This window comes from Engraulis encrasicolus, chromosome 8, assembly GCF_034702125.1.
Source record: "Engraulis encrasicolus isolate BLACKSEA-1 chromosome 8, IST_EnEncr_1.0, whole genome shotgun sequence".
NCBI lineage: Eukaryota > Metazoa > Chordata > Actinopteri > Clupeiformes > Engraulidae > Engraulis > Engraulis encrasicolus.
Window position 1 is genome coordinate 9,658,478 of NC_085864.1, and position 18,054 is coordinate 9,676,531.

At 42.2% G+C, this 18,054-nt stretch overlaps 3 protein-coding genes across 3 annotated transcripts; 1 reads left to right on the top strand and 2 right to left on the bottom strand.

Annotated features, from left to right (window-relative positions):
• Positions 1 to 191: 191 nt before the first annotated feature.
• On the bottom strand, positions 192 to 4,302 carry LOC134454779 (olfactory receptor 4E1-like). The gene is made up of 2 exons (XM_063205939.1): positions 3,347 to 4,302; positions 192 to 291 (listed from the first exon to the last, which is right to left on the bottom strand). The coding sequence occupies exons 1-2, from the start codon at positions 4,276 to 4,278 to the stop codon at positions 192 to 194; spliced, it is 1,032 nt and encodes a 343-aa protein (XP_063062009.1). The 5' UTR covers positions 4,279 to 4,302.
• A 5,547-nt stretch (positions 4,303 to 9,849) lies between these two features.
• On the top strand, positions 9,850 to 10,830 carry LOC134454780 (putative gustatory receptor clone PTE03). Its single transcript, XM_063205940.1, has one exon. It carries the CDS (start codon positions 9,850 to 9,852, stop codon positions 10,828 to 10,830), a length of 981 nt encoding a protein of 326 aa, XP_063062010.1.
• A 5-nt stretch (positions 10,831 to 10,835) lies between these two features.
• On the bottom strand, positions 10,836 to 15,447 carry LOC134454781 (olfactory receptor 52K1-like). Its single transcript, XM_063205941.1, has 3 exons — positions 14,532 to 15,447; positions 10,980 to 11,008; positions 10,836 to 10,841 (listed from the first exon to the last, which is right to left on the bottom strand). The coding sequence occupies exons 1-3, from the start codon at positions 15,445 to 15,447 to the stop codon at positions 10,836 to 10,838; spliced, it is 951 nt and encodes a 316-aa protein (XP_063062011.1).
• Positions 15,448 to 18,054: the final 2,607 nt, after the last annotated feature.

The following is an 18,054-nucleotide window of genomic DNA, read 5'->3' on the forward strand; positions in this document are numbered from 1 at the left end:
GTGTTTGTGTGTGTGTGTGTTTGTGTGTGTGTGTGTGTGTGTGTGCATGAAACTGAAGTGAGTGTGAACTGAAGTGAGCATGTAGCCTAGCCCTTACCTCATGGAAAATGCTGTATGTATGAATGCATGATGAATAAATGGTCTAGCCAAATTGAAAGCATTTGTCATGACGTGTTTTTGGACTCATTTCCTCACTGCATGAATACTATAGCCCTCTCCAAGCCATTTAGGAAAGAAGCCTGCACACTCCAAATGAGAAGTTTATTTAGCCCCTTTTGCACAAAGCCCATGTCATAATCTTACTGTCACCAAACTTGGAATGTCCAAATCTTAATGTGTTACTTAAGGCTCCTGGCAATGTCATAGCAATGTTGTTCAGAGATGGGACCCATGCAAACCGTCTGACCAAGCGGGCCGACGTAGGCCTCCCCGTCAGCGAGGGAAGTAAGTAGACTCCCGCAGACACCCCCCAAAGCCTATCTAAAAAAAGCACAATTTTGCTGTCCATGGGCTTAAAGTGTGTTTATTTTAAAATGGGGTTTTAACCTGGTAACCAAGTGTGTAGACCACCAGTTTCTCCTTTTTAATCTGAATCCATACATACCTTGTATGTTAAAATTGGATAATCTAATGAAAAGTTGTAGCAGTTTATATATTTTTTACGGTGCACCCCATAGGCCATTCTTATCTGTGTGTTTGATACTCTGACTCAAAAAACTCAAAAAATCCTAAACCTCAACGTGGAAGTGTAAACTAGACTTAAACACCAATTTGAAATGACTGAGCCTTAAAGGCCAACTTCCGATAAAACTCAGTTTTACTCACTCCTTTCGAAGATCGGACGGTCACCCCAAGTTAAACTCACTTGCAAGGCTCTCCTAGCGGTGCGTCAACTCTCCTGGCTGTGTTTCCCGGTGTTTCCCAATTTACATAAATAATACAGAGAAACGAGCGAATCACGAAAGCCTTTCTGTGTTTCGACACGTCGAAAGAAGGCGTTGCCCACAAAGGTTTATATCGACCCATTTATCTAAAAACATGTCGAGTAATTTTTTTTCTGCTTGTTTTCAAAACAAGCAACGTCTGGTGGCCCGAAACATAGCTTAGCTTAGCTATCAGCTGGTTGCTACTCTCAGGTACACACACAGCACAAAGCCTCATACATAAATCCAGCTCACTCTGGTTGCTCCGTGCCTGCAGCTCGCCTAGGGGTCGCTGTCGAAAGAGCACAGCCCTGAATAGAGCCTGCACGCCTCCGTTGGCGCCCCTATAGTGCAGTACCACCCGGGGAAGTGGCGACTCTGTTTCCCATTACATTCTCTCCAAGAACTGGAGGACTGAGCCAATCAGAGACGCGTTTCTTCGAGAGCAGGAGGAGTGAGCCAATCAGAGACGCATTTCCACGAGAAACACGGAACACTCTCTCGTTTCTCCACAAGCCACCTTGCCAGCTTGCAAAAACGTCTTGAAACAAAGCAACCAGAACGTTTTTTAAAACAGGACCAACGCGTAACACATTCAATAACAATTGGGAACACGGCAATATTAATTAAATGACGTTGAGAGGCCATCTTTAAACAATATATAAACACTATAAACACAAGATTAAGTACAGCAGTGTCGCTTCCTGCTGCACTTTCGAAATACTAAAAATATTGTCAAGCATCTACAAATAAAATATAAAGAAACGGACACTTCCATGTCTATCTCAGTCTCTACCATATGACTAGGCCTGTTACTAACCACGGTCCCTGGTAACTGCGCATGGCAGGTATTTGAACGTTCATCATTTTAATGTAGGCCTATACACTTCATTCTGATCAGACTAATTGGATCAGATCTATTCCGGTCGGCAAAACAAACGTCATAGCCTATATAAACAGCTTGGGATAGCACTTACTTTGAGATACTCATGGAACATAAGTTTGTCAAGGCATGTAAACAAAATGTAAATGCACCATACCCACATTATGGCCAGGATCTTGGAAAGGGTCGAACAAAAAAATGCCATGTTGTCAGGTGACAAGTCAAGGGTTCCCTAACAAGTCAAGGGTAGTGAGACCAACTGCATGTTGAAATTAGCTGGAATTCATTAAGATTAAAACCAGTTAGAGACAAAGATTGATGATTGGTGAGACTTCAAATGGAAACTTTCAGATAAAGCTAAATAGTTTAAACCTACGTATTACAAGTTAAGTACTGTTCGGTTGTGAAATAAAGCTTGTGTCGTGAATGATAAGCCTGGATTTCTATAACTGGAGATTAAAATTACACCAAACATGTGATCATTTATGTTCAGCAACAGTAACACAATCTTTGTTTATACAAGGTTACATCTGAATGCATTGTAGTCATCAAACACAGAGAGAGAGAGAGAGAGAGAGAGAGAGAGAGAGAGAGAGAGAGAGAGAGAGAGAGAGAGAGAGAGAGAGAGAGATATCTGCATTATTCAAACATGCTGTCAACTGGTGTCATTTGACCTTGTGTTTGACAATCCATTAATTTGAGTGGTGAAATCTTAACAAAATTTGAATTTTCTTTATTCAAAATTAGTGAACAATTAGTGATTGGAGAGACACAATAACATGGCAGGGAGACGTGACCTATCCCAACACTACAATAGAGTTGGAGTGCCCAGGCAGTCTTGGGAAGTTTAATTACATAGGCCTCAGTTGCAGCCTGTAATTATGATGAGACCTGAGAACCTCAGAGCCACAGAAAGTAAGTTAATTACAGTGTGCTTCCTTCCCACAGCAGCTGTTCCAACAAAAGGAAATGCATCATCATATTACCTGGCTGTGATTGTTCACTGATGCCAGAGAGGACAAACACACCTTGCTCGCTCTCTAAACAATTGGTTTTATAGACGCCAATGTCAAGAGAGAAATTACAATAGACATACAATGCTGCCAGTCATCACAATAATTTTAGACAGTCATTTCAAATTTTCAAGGGGAAAAAATATACTGTTGACAGCCATCAGAGAATGTTTTTCAAGGTTCATTCAGAAAGAATGACCAGCGGAGTACAGCGAAAATATGGTGCAGGAAAACACAGTAGGCCTATACCACACCACCCAGGACGTATGTGCTGAAGACAAATGTGGATGGTCATAAATATTTTCCCCTTTTGAGATCAATGAAGTCTATTCAACTCAATGCTGTTTATGTACTCAGACATTTGACTCATGACGGCCATATTTATTTCACATTTTAAAGCCATTCATTGTAGCTATACAGGTCATACATTTACATGTATATCTGCAACCCAATATCATCAATTCCAGGCTTAAAGAGTCTAACTTGGCAGAATTTTTTTGCGGAACAACTTAAAGATTTTGTCTTTGATTTCATTGGTCTTCAGGCCGTATATTATGGGGTTTACGGTTGGGGGGAAGATCATGGTGGACACCCCGATGAACCTCCTGGTCTGGGCGGAGAGGTTGGGTATCCTATAGGATATGATGGTGAAGAGGCCCAAGCACTCCAGAAGGAGAAACACAATCAGGTGTGTGGCGCACGTCTGCAGAGCTTTGCTCTTGGTCTCTGCCTTTTTACTCCTGAAACAGGCGACCAGGATCTGGATGTAGGTGCAGAAGATGATGCCCAAGGCCACCACCTGAGTCACGGCCACCAGGGCCAGCCCGTAGATGTTGTTGATGGTGGTGTCAACACAACTCAGCTTCAGGAGGGACGGATTGTCACAGTAGGCGTGTGGCATCCGCGACCCACAGCGTGGCAAGCGCAAGAGCAAGAAAAACAGCACACCGATGACAAGAAAACAACACAACCAGACCAGCATGATGATCCGCATGACGTGCGCGTGTGTCATGATGCTCTGGTACCGCAGTGGGCGGCAGATGGCCACGTATCGGTCATACGCCATGGCAGTTAGAATGAAGATGCAGTTGGCGCTGTAGATGTGGATGAAGAAGGCTTGGGTGATGCAGGCATTGTACGGTATCCGCCTTGAGTCCAACACAAGCTCGTGGATGACCTGCGGGAACAGGGCGGTGGTGCCGATGAGGTCGTTGATGGGCAGGTTGAGGAGGAGAAGGTACATGGGCTGGTGGAGGCTCTTGTTGAACAGGATGGTGAAGAGAAGCACCAGGTTGCAGAACAGGATCAGCATGTAGTTCAGACTTGCAAACAGAAACGCCGGAACAACACTTTGAGGAGGCAAATTGAAACCTTGCAGTGTTAGAACAGAGGACACGTTTGGAAAAAGACTTTCGAGTGTCAGTTCTTGTTTTGAAGAGTTCAAAGTTCCCTCCTCCATGATTGATTTTTTTCCTTGTGTATGAAACACAGAAAAGACAATGTATATTTTCATGATTAACGTTTTTAGCAGTGACATAAAATACAGTTTGAATAATGTGAGAGGAACAGACACTGGATGTTTTCACTGAAGAGAAGCAGTGACAAAAACATTGACATAAACAGTGACAACAACATTCAGTTAAATCAAAATTGTAAAAAGAAAGCTTAACTTGAATGTTTGTATGTAAAATGCCAGGGTGGAAATGGGAAAAGACCTTTCCCCCCACTTCACAATGTTTTTCAACAATAAAACTTACCAGCAAACAGTTTCCCTTAAACAACTAAATCTATTATTAATCTTTTTCAAAATTGACATTGTTCATCATTAATGTTTCACAGTATTTTCCCTGACAATTTTAACATTAATTCAATTTAGCATCAAGTACTGACCCTCACTGAATAGAAGTGAAATTTAAGGATGAACTTTTATACTTTTCTCCTCAGTCATCAGGGATGAGCTTTTCTAACACATCATTGAAGATCTTCTCTTGGGAAAATAACTGTATTATTTTCCTGAGAGAAAAAAACGATAGGTCTGTAACCCCAGTTCTCTGAGCGAGACGAAGGAGACATCTCCTATGGGTATAGTCGCTCTTGTGTGAGCTATACAGTGGGGTGGAGTCTAGGGCTGCAACGATTAGTCGTTAAGTAAGGGTTAACGTTCGGCGAGAAGGTCGCTACCGTGGAATAGCAGCACGACAGAGAGAATCTTTAGACCCCGACGCGGAGCGGAGGGGTCTTGTTCTCTCTGAAGTGCTGCTATTCCACAAAGCGACCGACTCGCCGAAAGTTAACCCGCTTATTATATGGCCATATACTTAAATGATTCACACATGCGGGGACATTTATTTAGACCTATTTAATGTTAAGATTGTTGCTGCGCAAAACAAAACAGGGCCGTTGTGGAACAACGCTAGGCAACAGCTAGGTAGGCTAGCCAGGACAACAGGTGTTGCCTATCACAGCAGCTGATTAGAGTGACAAAAGACCGGACCCCCTGCGGAGTGATATGAAACATTCGCTTTAGCCACTGACTTGTAGGCTATACAGTGGCTTTAGCAGTGAACGTCTTGTTGCCATTGACAGCGGTAGCCAGGACAACGGGTGCTGTCTATCACAGCAGCTGATTAGAGTCTTGTTGAAAAGTCGCTTCAGCAGTGAAAAGTCTTGTTGCCATTGACAGCGGTCTGTTATAGACCAACCCGTCCGTTATCGAAAAATAACAGACGTCCGAACGTTGGGGAGCCCCGTTGAAATGAATGGAGCATTCGACAGATGACGTCACAACCATATAATAATCGTCTATAAAAAATTGTCTACAAGAATTTTCATTGTCGACTAGTCGTCTCATTTCATTTCATGCATGCCTTAAATGTAATTACTTACCTAAAATGCCTAGCGCATATGAATTGGACGTTGAACGTATCTTAGAGTAAGTAAGTGACTGTCATGATTTACAGTAAAGCTTATTGTGAGCTGTAAAAATGCTCTCACTTCCCTGCGCTAGAGGCCAGGAAGGTTTATTTACACACAGGCACGTGCTGGGAGAGGTTGGAGGTTTAAGTCTTTTTTGTGACTTATCGTCACTGGATCTATAAATTAGTCGACTATTAAAATAATTGTTAGTTGCAGCCCTAGTGGACTCTCCATTCGGCTGAACTCGGCCGTCCTCTAGACAACAAGTCTGCCCACGCGTTCAGGACCCCGGGCACGTGCGCTGCCCTCACTGAGGCAAAGCGCGAGGCACACCACTGGAACAGCCTCCGGGCCAGGTTGTGGAGTTGTAGGGAGCGCAAGCCCCCCTACCTGTTGATGTAGGACACCACTGTGGTGTTGTCCATTTGAACCAAAACATGATGTCCTTGCAAGATAGGCAAGAAATGCTTCAGTGCAAGGAACACAAGAGTTCAAGATAGTTGATGTGGGCAGGGGGGCGATTCGCGCCATGTCCTTCAGATCACTTTGTGTAGGTGCACCAGCCCAAACTGTGCGCCATGCGTGTGCATGTGTGGGTATCTCCAGGGTTGAAGTGCCGACACCTGACACCTTTACTAACCGCTTCCTGTGCCGTACTGGGTCCAGACGCAGGGCGTTAACCTAGAATTGTAACGCCCTCATGTGACGTAACACCAAGGGAACTATATGAATGGGGGAGGCCACAAGGCCTAATAGCCGTTGGCAAAGGCGGAGTGAAACTGATCAGGGCCTGCGAGGCAGCTCCGGAACGATTCCACTCATTGCGGTGAAAGATATGCCCTGTAGACGAGCCCTATCTCGGTCATTTCGTAAAGTGACTTTAAAGGGACTGAACTTTAAACTTCGTAGTGCATTCACGTTATTGCCCGTTTTTCGTGGTTGGGCAACGCTTCCGCTGCCTATTCATTTGAATTGCCCGACTGCTGCCTAGCGACTCGTGGTCGGTATTTTCAGCTCGTGTTGTTGCTATGGTTATCCAAGCGTCTGCAGGGGCGGGGAGGGGGTGCTGACAGAACACTGCTGATACAGTTGGGACTCACTTTCGGTACTTACGCCTTATGTCATACGACCCTAAACCTAAACCTAACCCTAACCTTAACCTTAAACCTAAAACTAAACCTAACCCTAACCTTAAACCCTAAACCTAACCCTAAATTGCTTGTTTGAAATGTTGGATTACCATGTGACGGTACCGAAAGGGCGTCAAACTAGTGGGTCACTAGACAGTAGTCGGGCAATTCAAATGAATAGGCAGCGGAAGCGTTACCCAACCACGAAAAATGGGCAATAACGTGAATGCACCACGAAGTTTAAAGTTAATTTCCCCATTTTTTTTTCGTGAAAACTTCACGAAATGACCGAGATACGGTTGTGTAGACGACTGAGTCTAAGGACAGCCCCACGAACACAATGTTCAGGGCTGAACTGAGGGCACTCCTCTGCCAGTTGACAGTGAACCCCAAACTGTGTAGGTGAGTCAGCAGGTTTGTGTGCGACCTAGGTTGCTGCTCCAAGTGGGCACAGGTCAAAAGGTTGTCCAGATAGGCCAGTACTCTCACTCCTCTCTACCTCAAAGGAAGGAGGGAGGGCTCCAAGCATCTTGCGAAGACGCGTGGACTGAGGGCTAGGCCGAATGGCAGCACCAGGAATTCATAGGCAGGCCCCTTGAAGGAAAACTTTAAGAATTTTCTGTGGGGGGCGGATTACCAACCTCAAAGTCATAATTTTGAACTTTTCGGACTGATACCGTATACGTTAAGTGGACGTCTCACGCTTGCAGTGTGTAAGCACCGTAAGGGACCATACACACTGCAAGCACGAGACGTGTCCAGAGGTATGCGGCATCAGTCTGAAACGGTTAGAATACATGAAAACAGATCATCCCTTGCACACTGGAGAGCGGTGTAAATGCGGCGCATGTCCAGGCTCGTGAGTGGGAGACCGGACATGTCCGCAATGCTCCTTGAAGAGAGAACGAGTCTATTTTCCTGTGTGGATGTGCGCGTGCAATGAGTGGGCTCCCATTGAAAATTAATGGCACAAGAGAAGTCCCATTGAAGTTAATAGCACTTAAAATACTCTGTATTTAAATTATATTCCAAGTTTGGTGTTAAAGTAAAAACGAACCTCAAATATATTCTGACATTTATTCATATTTTATGACCATTATAACTACTGCATTTAGACCAGATATCAAACTGAAGTTGTTCTGTCCACCAACAAGTAGTTGGTAGGCCTACCTACAGCTAGGGAGAACATCCCAGTAGCCCCTTAATGCGCGCCGTACCTCCTGTGGCACGCTGTAATAGACATTGAAAGTTAGCTACTATAGTACTACACTACTATGACAGTGCACGGGACCTTTAGTAAAACATTACGACTTGGTCATTGCCATTCTGTTAACAGCTAATTTATAAAGCCGTGTCTTAAGGGGTTAAGAGGTTGTTGAATTCACATACCTTTAGTCATTATTGTTAAGCAATCTCAAAGTAATTCCCTGATGTCTCGATGGCCCTGTCTGGGGAAGGAAAAGACCGTCCATGAGCGAGCACTTGACTGGTGGAGGTGCTGAGGGCCAGTGCTGAAGCCGTCACCGATACAGCATTGTTGAACAGCTGAACAGTCAATGACTTTAATGTTACGTCGTGATGTAAATACATAAAAGCTAAATATGAAATATAATACACTAAAATAGAATGTTGATCTTTGCTATTCTGCCCCCCTAACATGACATTGGCCCAACCTCAGCAACCCTGTTCCTTGTATGGATACTGTCTAGTGCACTGAGAACCAATGGGTTGGTTTTAGGTGTCTTTAAAATGATTTTTCAGAGCCTTCATTTCGGTGTCATTTCAGTGTCGACTGGTATGGACCATTTGTCTCGCACATTATTTTAAAGTCTACAGATGAAGCACTGAAGAGATATAAGCAATTTGAAGGATGGATTTTCATTACTTTTTGCTCTCAGTAAACTGTGAAACAGGAGAGACCATGATGACCACTTCTGACAAGTCTTTTTCCTCATATCTACTATGAACTTGGCTGTGGAATGTAAATGTTCCATTTTGTTGCTGATTAATTCACATTTTATAATGAAATAAAATAAACATAAAATTGTAATCAACTACGTATAGGCCATATTGTCATGTGTTTTTTTTTCACTCGGGAAAGTCATACAGTTGTTATTTTCCCAAGAGAAGATCTTCAATGTTGTGTCAGAGAAGCTCATCCCTGATGGCTGAGGAGAAAAGTATAAAAGTTCATCCTGAAATGTCACTCCTACCTGTATGGAGTGAGGGTCAGTACTTGATGCTAACTTGCATTGATGTTAAAATGATATGTCAGGGAAAATACTGTACAACATTTACGATGCACAATGTCAATTTTGAAAAAGATAAATAATAGATTTAGTTGTTTAAAGGAAACTGTTTGATGGTAAGTTTTACTGTTACAAAACATGTTCATATATTTTGTCTGTGGTCAATGTGAAGTGGAGGGAAAGGTCTGTTCCCATTTCCACCCTGGCATTTTACATACAAACATTCAAGTTAAGCTTTCTTTTTACAATATTGATTTAATTGAAATTTGTTGTTGTCACTGTTTATGTCAATGTTTTTGTCACTGCTTGCCTTCAGTGAAAACATCCATTGTCTGTTCCTCTCACATTATCCAAACTGTATTTTATGTCACTGCTAAAAATGTTAATCATGAAAATATACATTGTCTTTTCTGTGAAACTGTTTGCTGGTAAGTTTTACTGTGAAAAACAATATGTTCATATATTTTGTCTGTGGCCATTGTGGAGGGGGGAAAGGTCTTTTCTAATTTCTATCCGGACATTTTACATACCAACATTCATTAAGCTTTATTTTTACAGTATTGATTTAATCAAAATGTGTCGATTTTGTCATTGCTTCTCTAATGCTTCAGTGAAAACATCTCTTGTTCGTTCTTTTAACATTATCCAAACTATTTGATGTCACTGCTAAAAATGTTAATCATGAAAATAAACATTTTCTTTTCTGTGTTTTATACACAAGGGAAAAAATCAATCATGGAGGAGGGGACCTTGAACTCTTCAAAACAAGAACTGACACTCGAAAGTCTTTTTCCAAACGTGTCCTCTGTTCTAACACTGCAAGGTTTCAATCTGCCTCCTCAAAGTGTTGTTCCGGCGTTTCTGTTTGCAAGTCTGAACTACATGCTGATTCTGTTCTGCAACCTGGTGCTTCTCTTCACCATCCTGTTCAACAAGAGCCTACACCAGCCCATGTACCTTCTCCTCCTCAACCTGCCCATCAACGACCTCATCGGCTCCACCGCCCTGTTCCCGCAGGTCATCCACGAGCTCGTGTTGGACTCAAGACGGATACCATACGATGCCTGCATCACCCAAGCCTTCTTCATCCACATCTACGGTGCTGGCTCCATCTTCATTCTAACTGCCATGGCGTACGACCGATACGTGGCCATCTGCCGCCCACTGCGGTACCAGAGCATCATGACACACGCGCACGTCATGCGGATCATCATGCTGGTCTGGTTGTGTTGTTTTCTTGTCATCGGTGTGCTGTTTTTCTTGCTATTGCGCTTGCCACGCTGCGGGTCACGGATGCCACACGCCTACTGTGACAATCCGTCCCTCCTGCAGCTGACTTGCGCTGACACCACCATCAACAACATCTACGGGCTGGCCCTGGTGGCCGTGACTCAGGTGGTGGCCTTGGGCATCATCTTCTGCACCTACATCCAGATCCTGGTCGCCTGTTTCAGGAGTAAAAAGGCAGAGACCAAGACCAAAGCTCTGCAGACGTGCGCCACACACCTGATTGTGTTTCTCCTTCTGGAGTGCTTGGGCCTCTTCACCATCATATCCTATAGGATACCCAACCTCTCCGCCCAGACCAGGAGGTTCATCGGGGTGTCCACCATGATCTTCCCCCCGACCGTAAACCCCATAATATACGGCCTGAAGACCAATGAAATCAAAGACATAATCTTTAAGTTTTTCCGAAAAAAAATTCTTCCAGGTTAAAATCTTTAAGGCTGGAATGGATGATGTTTGGTTGCAGATATACTGCATGTAAATGCATGGCCTGTATAGCTACAATGAATGGCTTTAAAATAAATAAAATGAAAATGAAATAAATAAATATGGCTGTCATGATTCAGATGTCTAATTACATTGGGTTGAATAGACTTCATTAATCTCCAAAGGGGAAAGTATGTATTTGCTACCTGACCATCCACAGTTGTCTTCAGCACTCTTTGTCCTATCGGTGGTGTGGGTCTACTGTGTTTTCCTGTACCGTATTTTCACTGTAGCCTACTCTGCTGTTCAAGATGTTCATTCTTTCTTCATGAACCTTGAAAGACATACTCTGATGGCTGTCAACAGTACATCCACATTTATTTTATTTTTTCGCTTGAAATGATAGTCTATAAAACCATACTATGATGGTTGGCAGCATTGTATGTCTATTGTAATTTTTCACTTGACATTGGCGTCTATAAAATCAATTGCTTAGAGAGCGAGCAAGGTGTCATTTGTCCTCTCTGGCATCAGTGAACAATCACAGCCAGGTAATATGATGATGCGTTTCCTTTTGTTGGAACAGCTGCTGTGGGAAGCACACTGTAATTAACTTCCTCTCTGTGGCTCTAAGGTTCTCATGTCTCCTAATAATTACAGGCTGTAACTGAGGCCTATGAGGCAGCGTGGGCAAGGGCCCCTGTAGAATTGCTCCCCTTTTATGGCCCCTTTGCTGAGCAGCCGATGACTTAAATATTATTTTGTAATGGAAATATGTGAAAAGCTAGATATAAAATGTAATACAGTATATAAATTAGAATATTGATCTATTTTTGCCATTATGCCTGCCCCCTAAAATAACATTGGCCCCACCTCAGCCCCCCTAAACTCAAGACGAAACTGTTTTCAGATGCCTTCCCCTAACAGATTATATGTTTTTTTTTGGTTTGTTTTTTTAATGTGTTCTACTTATTTAATGTTTCATCCAAATGTTTTAATTTTCTCTACCGTAAACACATTATTAAATGAATTATAAAACATTAACTAGGCAGTTGTTGAAAGTCTTTTTAGTTAATATTTAGTAATATATTATTGGCATCAACAAATGTTTAGTATTATTTAGTGTTATACAATTTATTTATTAATGCGAAGTAGGTAAATGTTATTGTGAAGTAGGCCTATTGCATAACTATCTCTAAATATAATACTTTTTTATTTACTTGTGTATGAAATGTAAAAATAAACTTGACTTGACTTGACTTGGCTGTTAATTTTGATCTTGTCACAACCCTGAGCTGAGCACCAACTGCAAAATAAATGGGTTGGTTTTGGGTGAAAATGATTTTTCAGAGCCTTCATTTCAGTGTCGATTGGTACGGACCTTCTGTCTCATTGCTTAACCCCTTAAGACACGGCTTTATAAATTAGCTGTTAACAGAATGGCAATGACCAAGTCGTAATGTATTACTAAAGGTCCCGTGAACTGTCATAGTAGTGTAGTACTATAGTAGCTAACTTTCAATGTCTATTACAGCGTGCCACAGGAGGTACGGCGCGCATTAAGGGGCTACAGAAGGGCCTGCACATTTGTTATGTTAGTGTAGATGAAGCACTGAAGTGATATAAGCAATTTGAAGACTGGATTTTTATTATTTTTTTCTCTCTGTAAACTGTAAAATAGGAGGCCAGTGGTTGTGGGTAGCAAAAACAGGAGAGACCACGATGACAACTTCTTCTTTTCTCTTTTTTCCACTTCAGAGTAGGGAGCCTATCATGTTTTTATCTAGTTGTTACGAGCTGTTTGCCACAGCACCTTTCCAGTGACCTAGAGCAATGAGGTTGGCCTATCATTTTTGCTTATTCCGCATCTGTTTTCACACTGTTCAGACTGAAATCTAGGCTTACTAGTCTCTAATAAGATTAATATATATTATATTGGTAATAAATCCCTAATTGTGCATGAACAAGACATTTGCGAATACATGCCTAGCAAATGATGTATTTTGCTCATGCCTTACAAGTTACTACAGGCATTGACATTGTATGTATTAGTGCTAATAAAGGTAACACTAAGATAAAGTGTTACCCTTTTTCTAATTAGCACAGATCAAGATACATTAGGACTGCTAGTAGTACTGACTGCTAGTAGTACTGGACAGGTGATCTGGCACACAGGGTATTTTCCCAGTGGGCCGACACTGGATTGATTCAGGCAGGGTACAGTGCGAAAGGAGCTTGCAGTGAGGGGCCAGTTTACGCCCAAAATACCTGTCTGGTCTCTTTGTCCAATGCCAGCCCTGCTCACCGGGCTGTTTCCAGGGCCGTATTAAGATGGCTTGGGGCCCCTAGGCTACAGGTTGCTTTGGGCCCCCCGGAAGGCAACTTTACTGACAAATTTACATAGTGACAGTGTCATAATTAGGAGCTAGGAATTAAGGATAGCATGTCTACCAACTGGACTCAACATGACAGATTCCTTTTTCCACTATTGCATCTTGTCACAATTCTGAGGTGGGGGCCCCTAGGCTGCAGGCATATCTAGCCTGTGCATTAACCTGGTCCTGGCTGTTTCACACACTGACATGGGGTGTCATGTTGCGTATTAGGCTGCAGGCCCCAAAGCAGAACACCTGATCAGAGCTGCTGATTGAAATTGTGAGTGAACCATTGGTCTGCCAAAAAAGTGCCCATGAAACAGTGAAAGTCCGGGTCCTAATTCTTCCCATATGTTTTTTTGAAGCATCAGCTGCAGCAATACATACCCATAATAATGTATGAGGTCTTAGTTTTCTGAATACACAACAAAGTTTCACAACACTAACATCATTTAAAGCAAGATATCAAAGGCATTATTATGTATTTATTATTACAATTAATTCACTATAATTTTGAACTGTACCCCCCCACCCCCCCCACCCCACACACACACACACACACACAATAAATGACTCATAGTTGTTTATTATAAACTATTAAGTTTATAAAATACATTCATTCAGCTGTGGAGATGACATTAGGAAACATTTATATTTTATATTTAATTGTAACATAATTTGTAATTTAATTTGTAACATTGAACAAAATTGAATTTAATTTCAGATTTCTTTATTTCATATGTTAATCATACACATTTATCATTGGAAATGATGGACAAGAAACATTCATTTCTCCTAGTGCATGTGGAACCAGGGAAGCTGACAGGTGGTGAAGGTTGATGAACAAACAGGTCAGTTGCCCTGGCTGGCCCAGGAAGAAATGGGGCAACGTAGTTGGGATGCCATTACGTTGTATGTACTGGTTGGGGGGCACTTTCAGATGACTGAGTCCCGGGCTTGGCCAAAGCTGTCAGCGGCCCTCAATGTAGCCACCCATGGTCAGGCATTTATCTGCTATGTGTCCTAACCTATGGTTTATATACTGTATATATTTTTATATTATATATATTTTAACACTATGCAATACTGATGTTACACCTGAACTGTAAAACAAGACTTGTTATTTAAACTAAACTTATTATTTAAACATATTCAGATATCTATCCTGGAATATTAAATGGAATTTTATGGATAGAAAGAAAATAATGGTAAATACAAATAGACCTGCTAAAAATATTTGAAACATGCTGTACATGAATTCTTCAGGGTTTATTCATTACCTGTTTTCTTTAATATCGATACATGAAATCTATTTACAGAAGACAATTGTAATTTTCTGTTTGATTTCTTTAGTCTTGAGTCCATAAATCAGTGGGTTGACAAAAGGTGGAAAGGCAAGCATCATCACCGCAAAGAACCTCCTCAGGTACGGCGACACACCCTGCATGCGAACCGAAAGCACATTGAACAGAATGGTGCTCTCGTAAATCAGGAAGACCACCAGGTGCGTGGCACAGGTTTGGAGCGCCTTGCTCCTGGCCTTGGCTTTGTTTCCAGACACGCAGGCCCTCAGGATCTGGAAGTAAGTGTAGAGCACCACAGAAATCGACAGGCCCTGGAAAAACGCTGTTATGAACAGACCGTAGAAGTTATTCACCCGTGTGTCATCGCAAGTCATCCGGACCAACGCAGGGTTGTGGCAGAACGTATCCAACACCTCCGTGCGGCAAATTATAGGTCGGCTGAGCAGCGCAAAGAGAATCAGGATAAGGGTCAGATCTATAGTCCACATGATGACAATGATTTTCACCAGGTAGGAGTTGGTGAAGATGGCGTGGTACCTGAGTGGCCTGCAAATGGCCACGTACCTGTCGTACGCCATGACCGTTAAAATGAGCAACGCTCCGGCACCATACAGGTGAATGAAGAACGCCTGCAGGACGCACGCAAAGTGAGACAGGAAAATGTTCTGGGTCACGAGACTGAAAACCATCTGTGGGAAGAAGGCTGTGGCGCCCACCAGGTCGTTCAGCGGCATGTTCAGCAGTAGGATATACATGGGCTTATGCAGCTCTTTACTCCGTGCGATAACAGAGACAACCACAGTGTTGAAAAAGACTATGACTATATAGCTTAGCGTTCCAAAGATGAACACCGGATAATTTGTTGGGGGTGAAAGATTCAGGGCGCCAATTGATATAACAGAGGAGAGAGCTGGATAAACCGATGCATTGAAAAGCATCATGGCTACCTGCAATGTAAGGAGACCATGAATGAGATGAAACATTGTTGAACTGAGAAATAAAATAGTTTCATTGCATAAAAATGAAAACATATAACATGATCATCATACTGTCATGTGTGATAATCAGCATAATTACAGGCCCCAGTTCATATTTCTATATCCATCTCATCCACCGATCTTTCTCTCTCTCTATGTTGCTCTCTTTCTGCCTCTCTCAGTCTCAAACATAAAAGCACGCACACACATATGTGCGTACACACACACACACACAGACACACACACACACACACACACACACACACACACACACACACACACACACACACACACACACACACACACACACACACACACACACACACACACACACACACACACACACACACACACACACACACACACACACACACACACAATGAGGACCTTCAGTTTATGAGGACTATCATTGAGGCTCTTTCATTAGATATCCTATTCTCCCCTACAAAGCAAACAGGCAGTAACTGCATTGCTGTTGAAAGTGAGTCATTATGGCTGTAAGAGTAGGCCTATACAGTAACAAAACAGCCAGATGTCAATAATAACACTGATATGGTTTGACAAGAGAGCAATTTAAAAGTAATTTTACTCAGCTCAGAACCATGCACAGTTACGGTGTTTTTGCTTTGTAGGGTAGTATTCTATTTACAGGATTTGGTCCTCACAAATGTAGAATTACAAGTAAACACGCACATGCACACAGACACAGCATATTGCATGGCATATTGTTCTTGATTTCTGGTAGATCTGATGGAAAAGAACAAGGTTAGGAACAGATACAGAAAGAAAATTCCAACATGTACATAACATATGTAAATCAGTTACTTTGACATATTTACAGTGACAATAATACAGTGACGACCACCCTTCAGATAGGGGCGTGATTAAGACTACTGAATACCAACCTCTTTGTATACTTGTACAGCATTCAAGTTGTATATATAAACACAAAGAATACAAAGGCAGAGAAAGCTGAGTAGATTAATGCATGTTAGTTAGTTGCGCACTAAAGCAGTGAGAGACTACTCCTTCCCTGCATTACCAACCACAGCTTTATATGCTCCCATGTCAGTCTATGGTGAGTCCCAATGGGTGGGGATACACATGACTATGCTTTTCTCAGATGCCTTCTCTTAGAAATCAAGATTACTGACTCTGACTTTATCTGTCTTTTCTCCTTATTCCTTGCTTTTATCTTTTACTCGTCATTTTTTAAAAAGTATTATTCACCAGACATGCCTTGAGCTTTTATTTTTCTCCAGCTCAGATCTGGAGAGGGGGAGGGGGGAGGGGGAGGAGAGCGTAACGCAAGATTTTAGGGCCCAAGCACGGAAGCTGTGTCAACTTTCAGGGCCCGAGCACTGAAGCTTCGTAGGACCCCATTTCGCTCTTTTTAGATGCGTCCCACACATCTCTATAAGAGGCTTTGCCCGCCGTCCGTTGGTCCGTCACACGTATCTGAATTGTGATTCTCTTTTGTGTCCACAAAGCGGCAGAGTTGAGTTGAGTTTTGGCCTGGCGTTTTCCCAATCATTGAAATCACTGCTTCGAAATGATAATTAACTATTGAAATGTGATTTTATTGTGTTTAGAACTGCTGCTTTTCTAAGTGCATACAGATACAGTAATACACATCACCGCTGTTTTGCGTTTATCACCGCCGACAAATAGTGCCGTATAGAAACAAAGATTGGTTTATTTTCGTTCCGACTGGAAATGGTCCAGTGCAACGGGCCAAAACATCAAGGGATCAATGGAGACTAGGCTATTGTGGTCTGTTTAATATTTACTATGATGTTCGGCAATGTTTCATTTTAAATCTGACGTGGGAAAATTGTTTTGGAAATAAGGTATACTGTCCCACTGATGAATGAGAGTCTGTGTTGTGTTTATTTTTTCTTGTGTAGGCTATGTTAGGCTACATGTTTACATTTAAGAATGGTGCCGACCACCTTCTACGTGGGTCTGAGTGCTATGTCTTTAGTCTAGTCTAGCCTTTGATCTCGCATGGTTAAAGCATTTTAATGCTGTATCATATTCTTTTAAGATTTATTTGTGTAAATATTTGCTTCCTGAAAATAACAAACAGAACAAAAAATTACATTGTTCTTTCAACATTGAACATCTTCTGGCTAAATAGCGACCAAGCTTTAAAAAAAAAAAAACGTTGCTTGGAATTTTTGCTTCCTCTGCTCTTGGCCTGATGCACCTTTTTAAGCAAACTTGTGCTCAATCCAGTCCTTTAAAATTACAACCACTGCTGTATATGTTCCACTACAATTTTCCCCTAAATCAAGTTGAAATATTTTTCTATGAGACCAGGGGGGTGCCTTTGGCCAGAAAAGGTCGAGAACCACTGGCATAGACGGACGCATCTGTTGTCTGCCTGTCGGACATGTTCCTATTCTTAAAGGGGAACAATGTAGGATGACGTTGTTTGCGCGGTGCCCGTGGCATGTCTGTCTCAAAATCTACACAGTAATGAAAAAATGCTGTGTTCAAATAAAAGAACACAGTCCCCACAGATAATCATGGCAGAGGTTTCCTGATGTTTTGGGGTTGCTTTGCTGC

Coding starts and splice junctions, on each gene's coding strand:
- LOC134454779 (XM_063205939.1), bottom strand. CDS start 4,278: ATGGAGGAGGGAACTTTGAACTCTTCAAAACAAGAACTGACACTCGAA. Junction 292..3,346: donor GGCCTGAAGACCAATGAAAT/CAAAGACAAAAT, acceptor GTAAGATTATGA/CATGGGCTTTGTGCAAAAGG.
- LOC134454780 (XM_063205940.1), top strand. CDS start 9,850: ATGGAGGAGGGGACCTTGAACTCTTCAAAACAAGAACTGACACTCGAA.
- LOC134454781 (XM_063205941.1), bottom strand. CDS start 15,447: ATGATGCTTTTCAATGCATCGGTTTATCCAGCTCTCTCCTCTGTTATA. Junction 11,009..14,531: donor AGAAATCAAACAGAAAATTA/CAATTGTCTTCT, acceptor ACTTTCCCCTTT/GGAGATTAATGAAGTCTATT.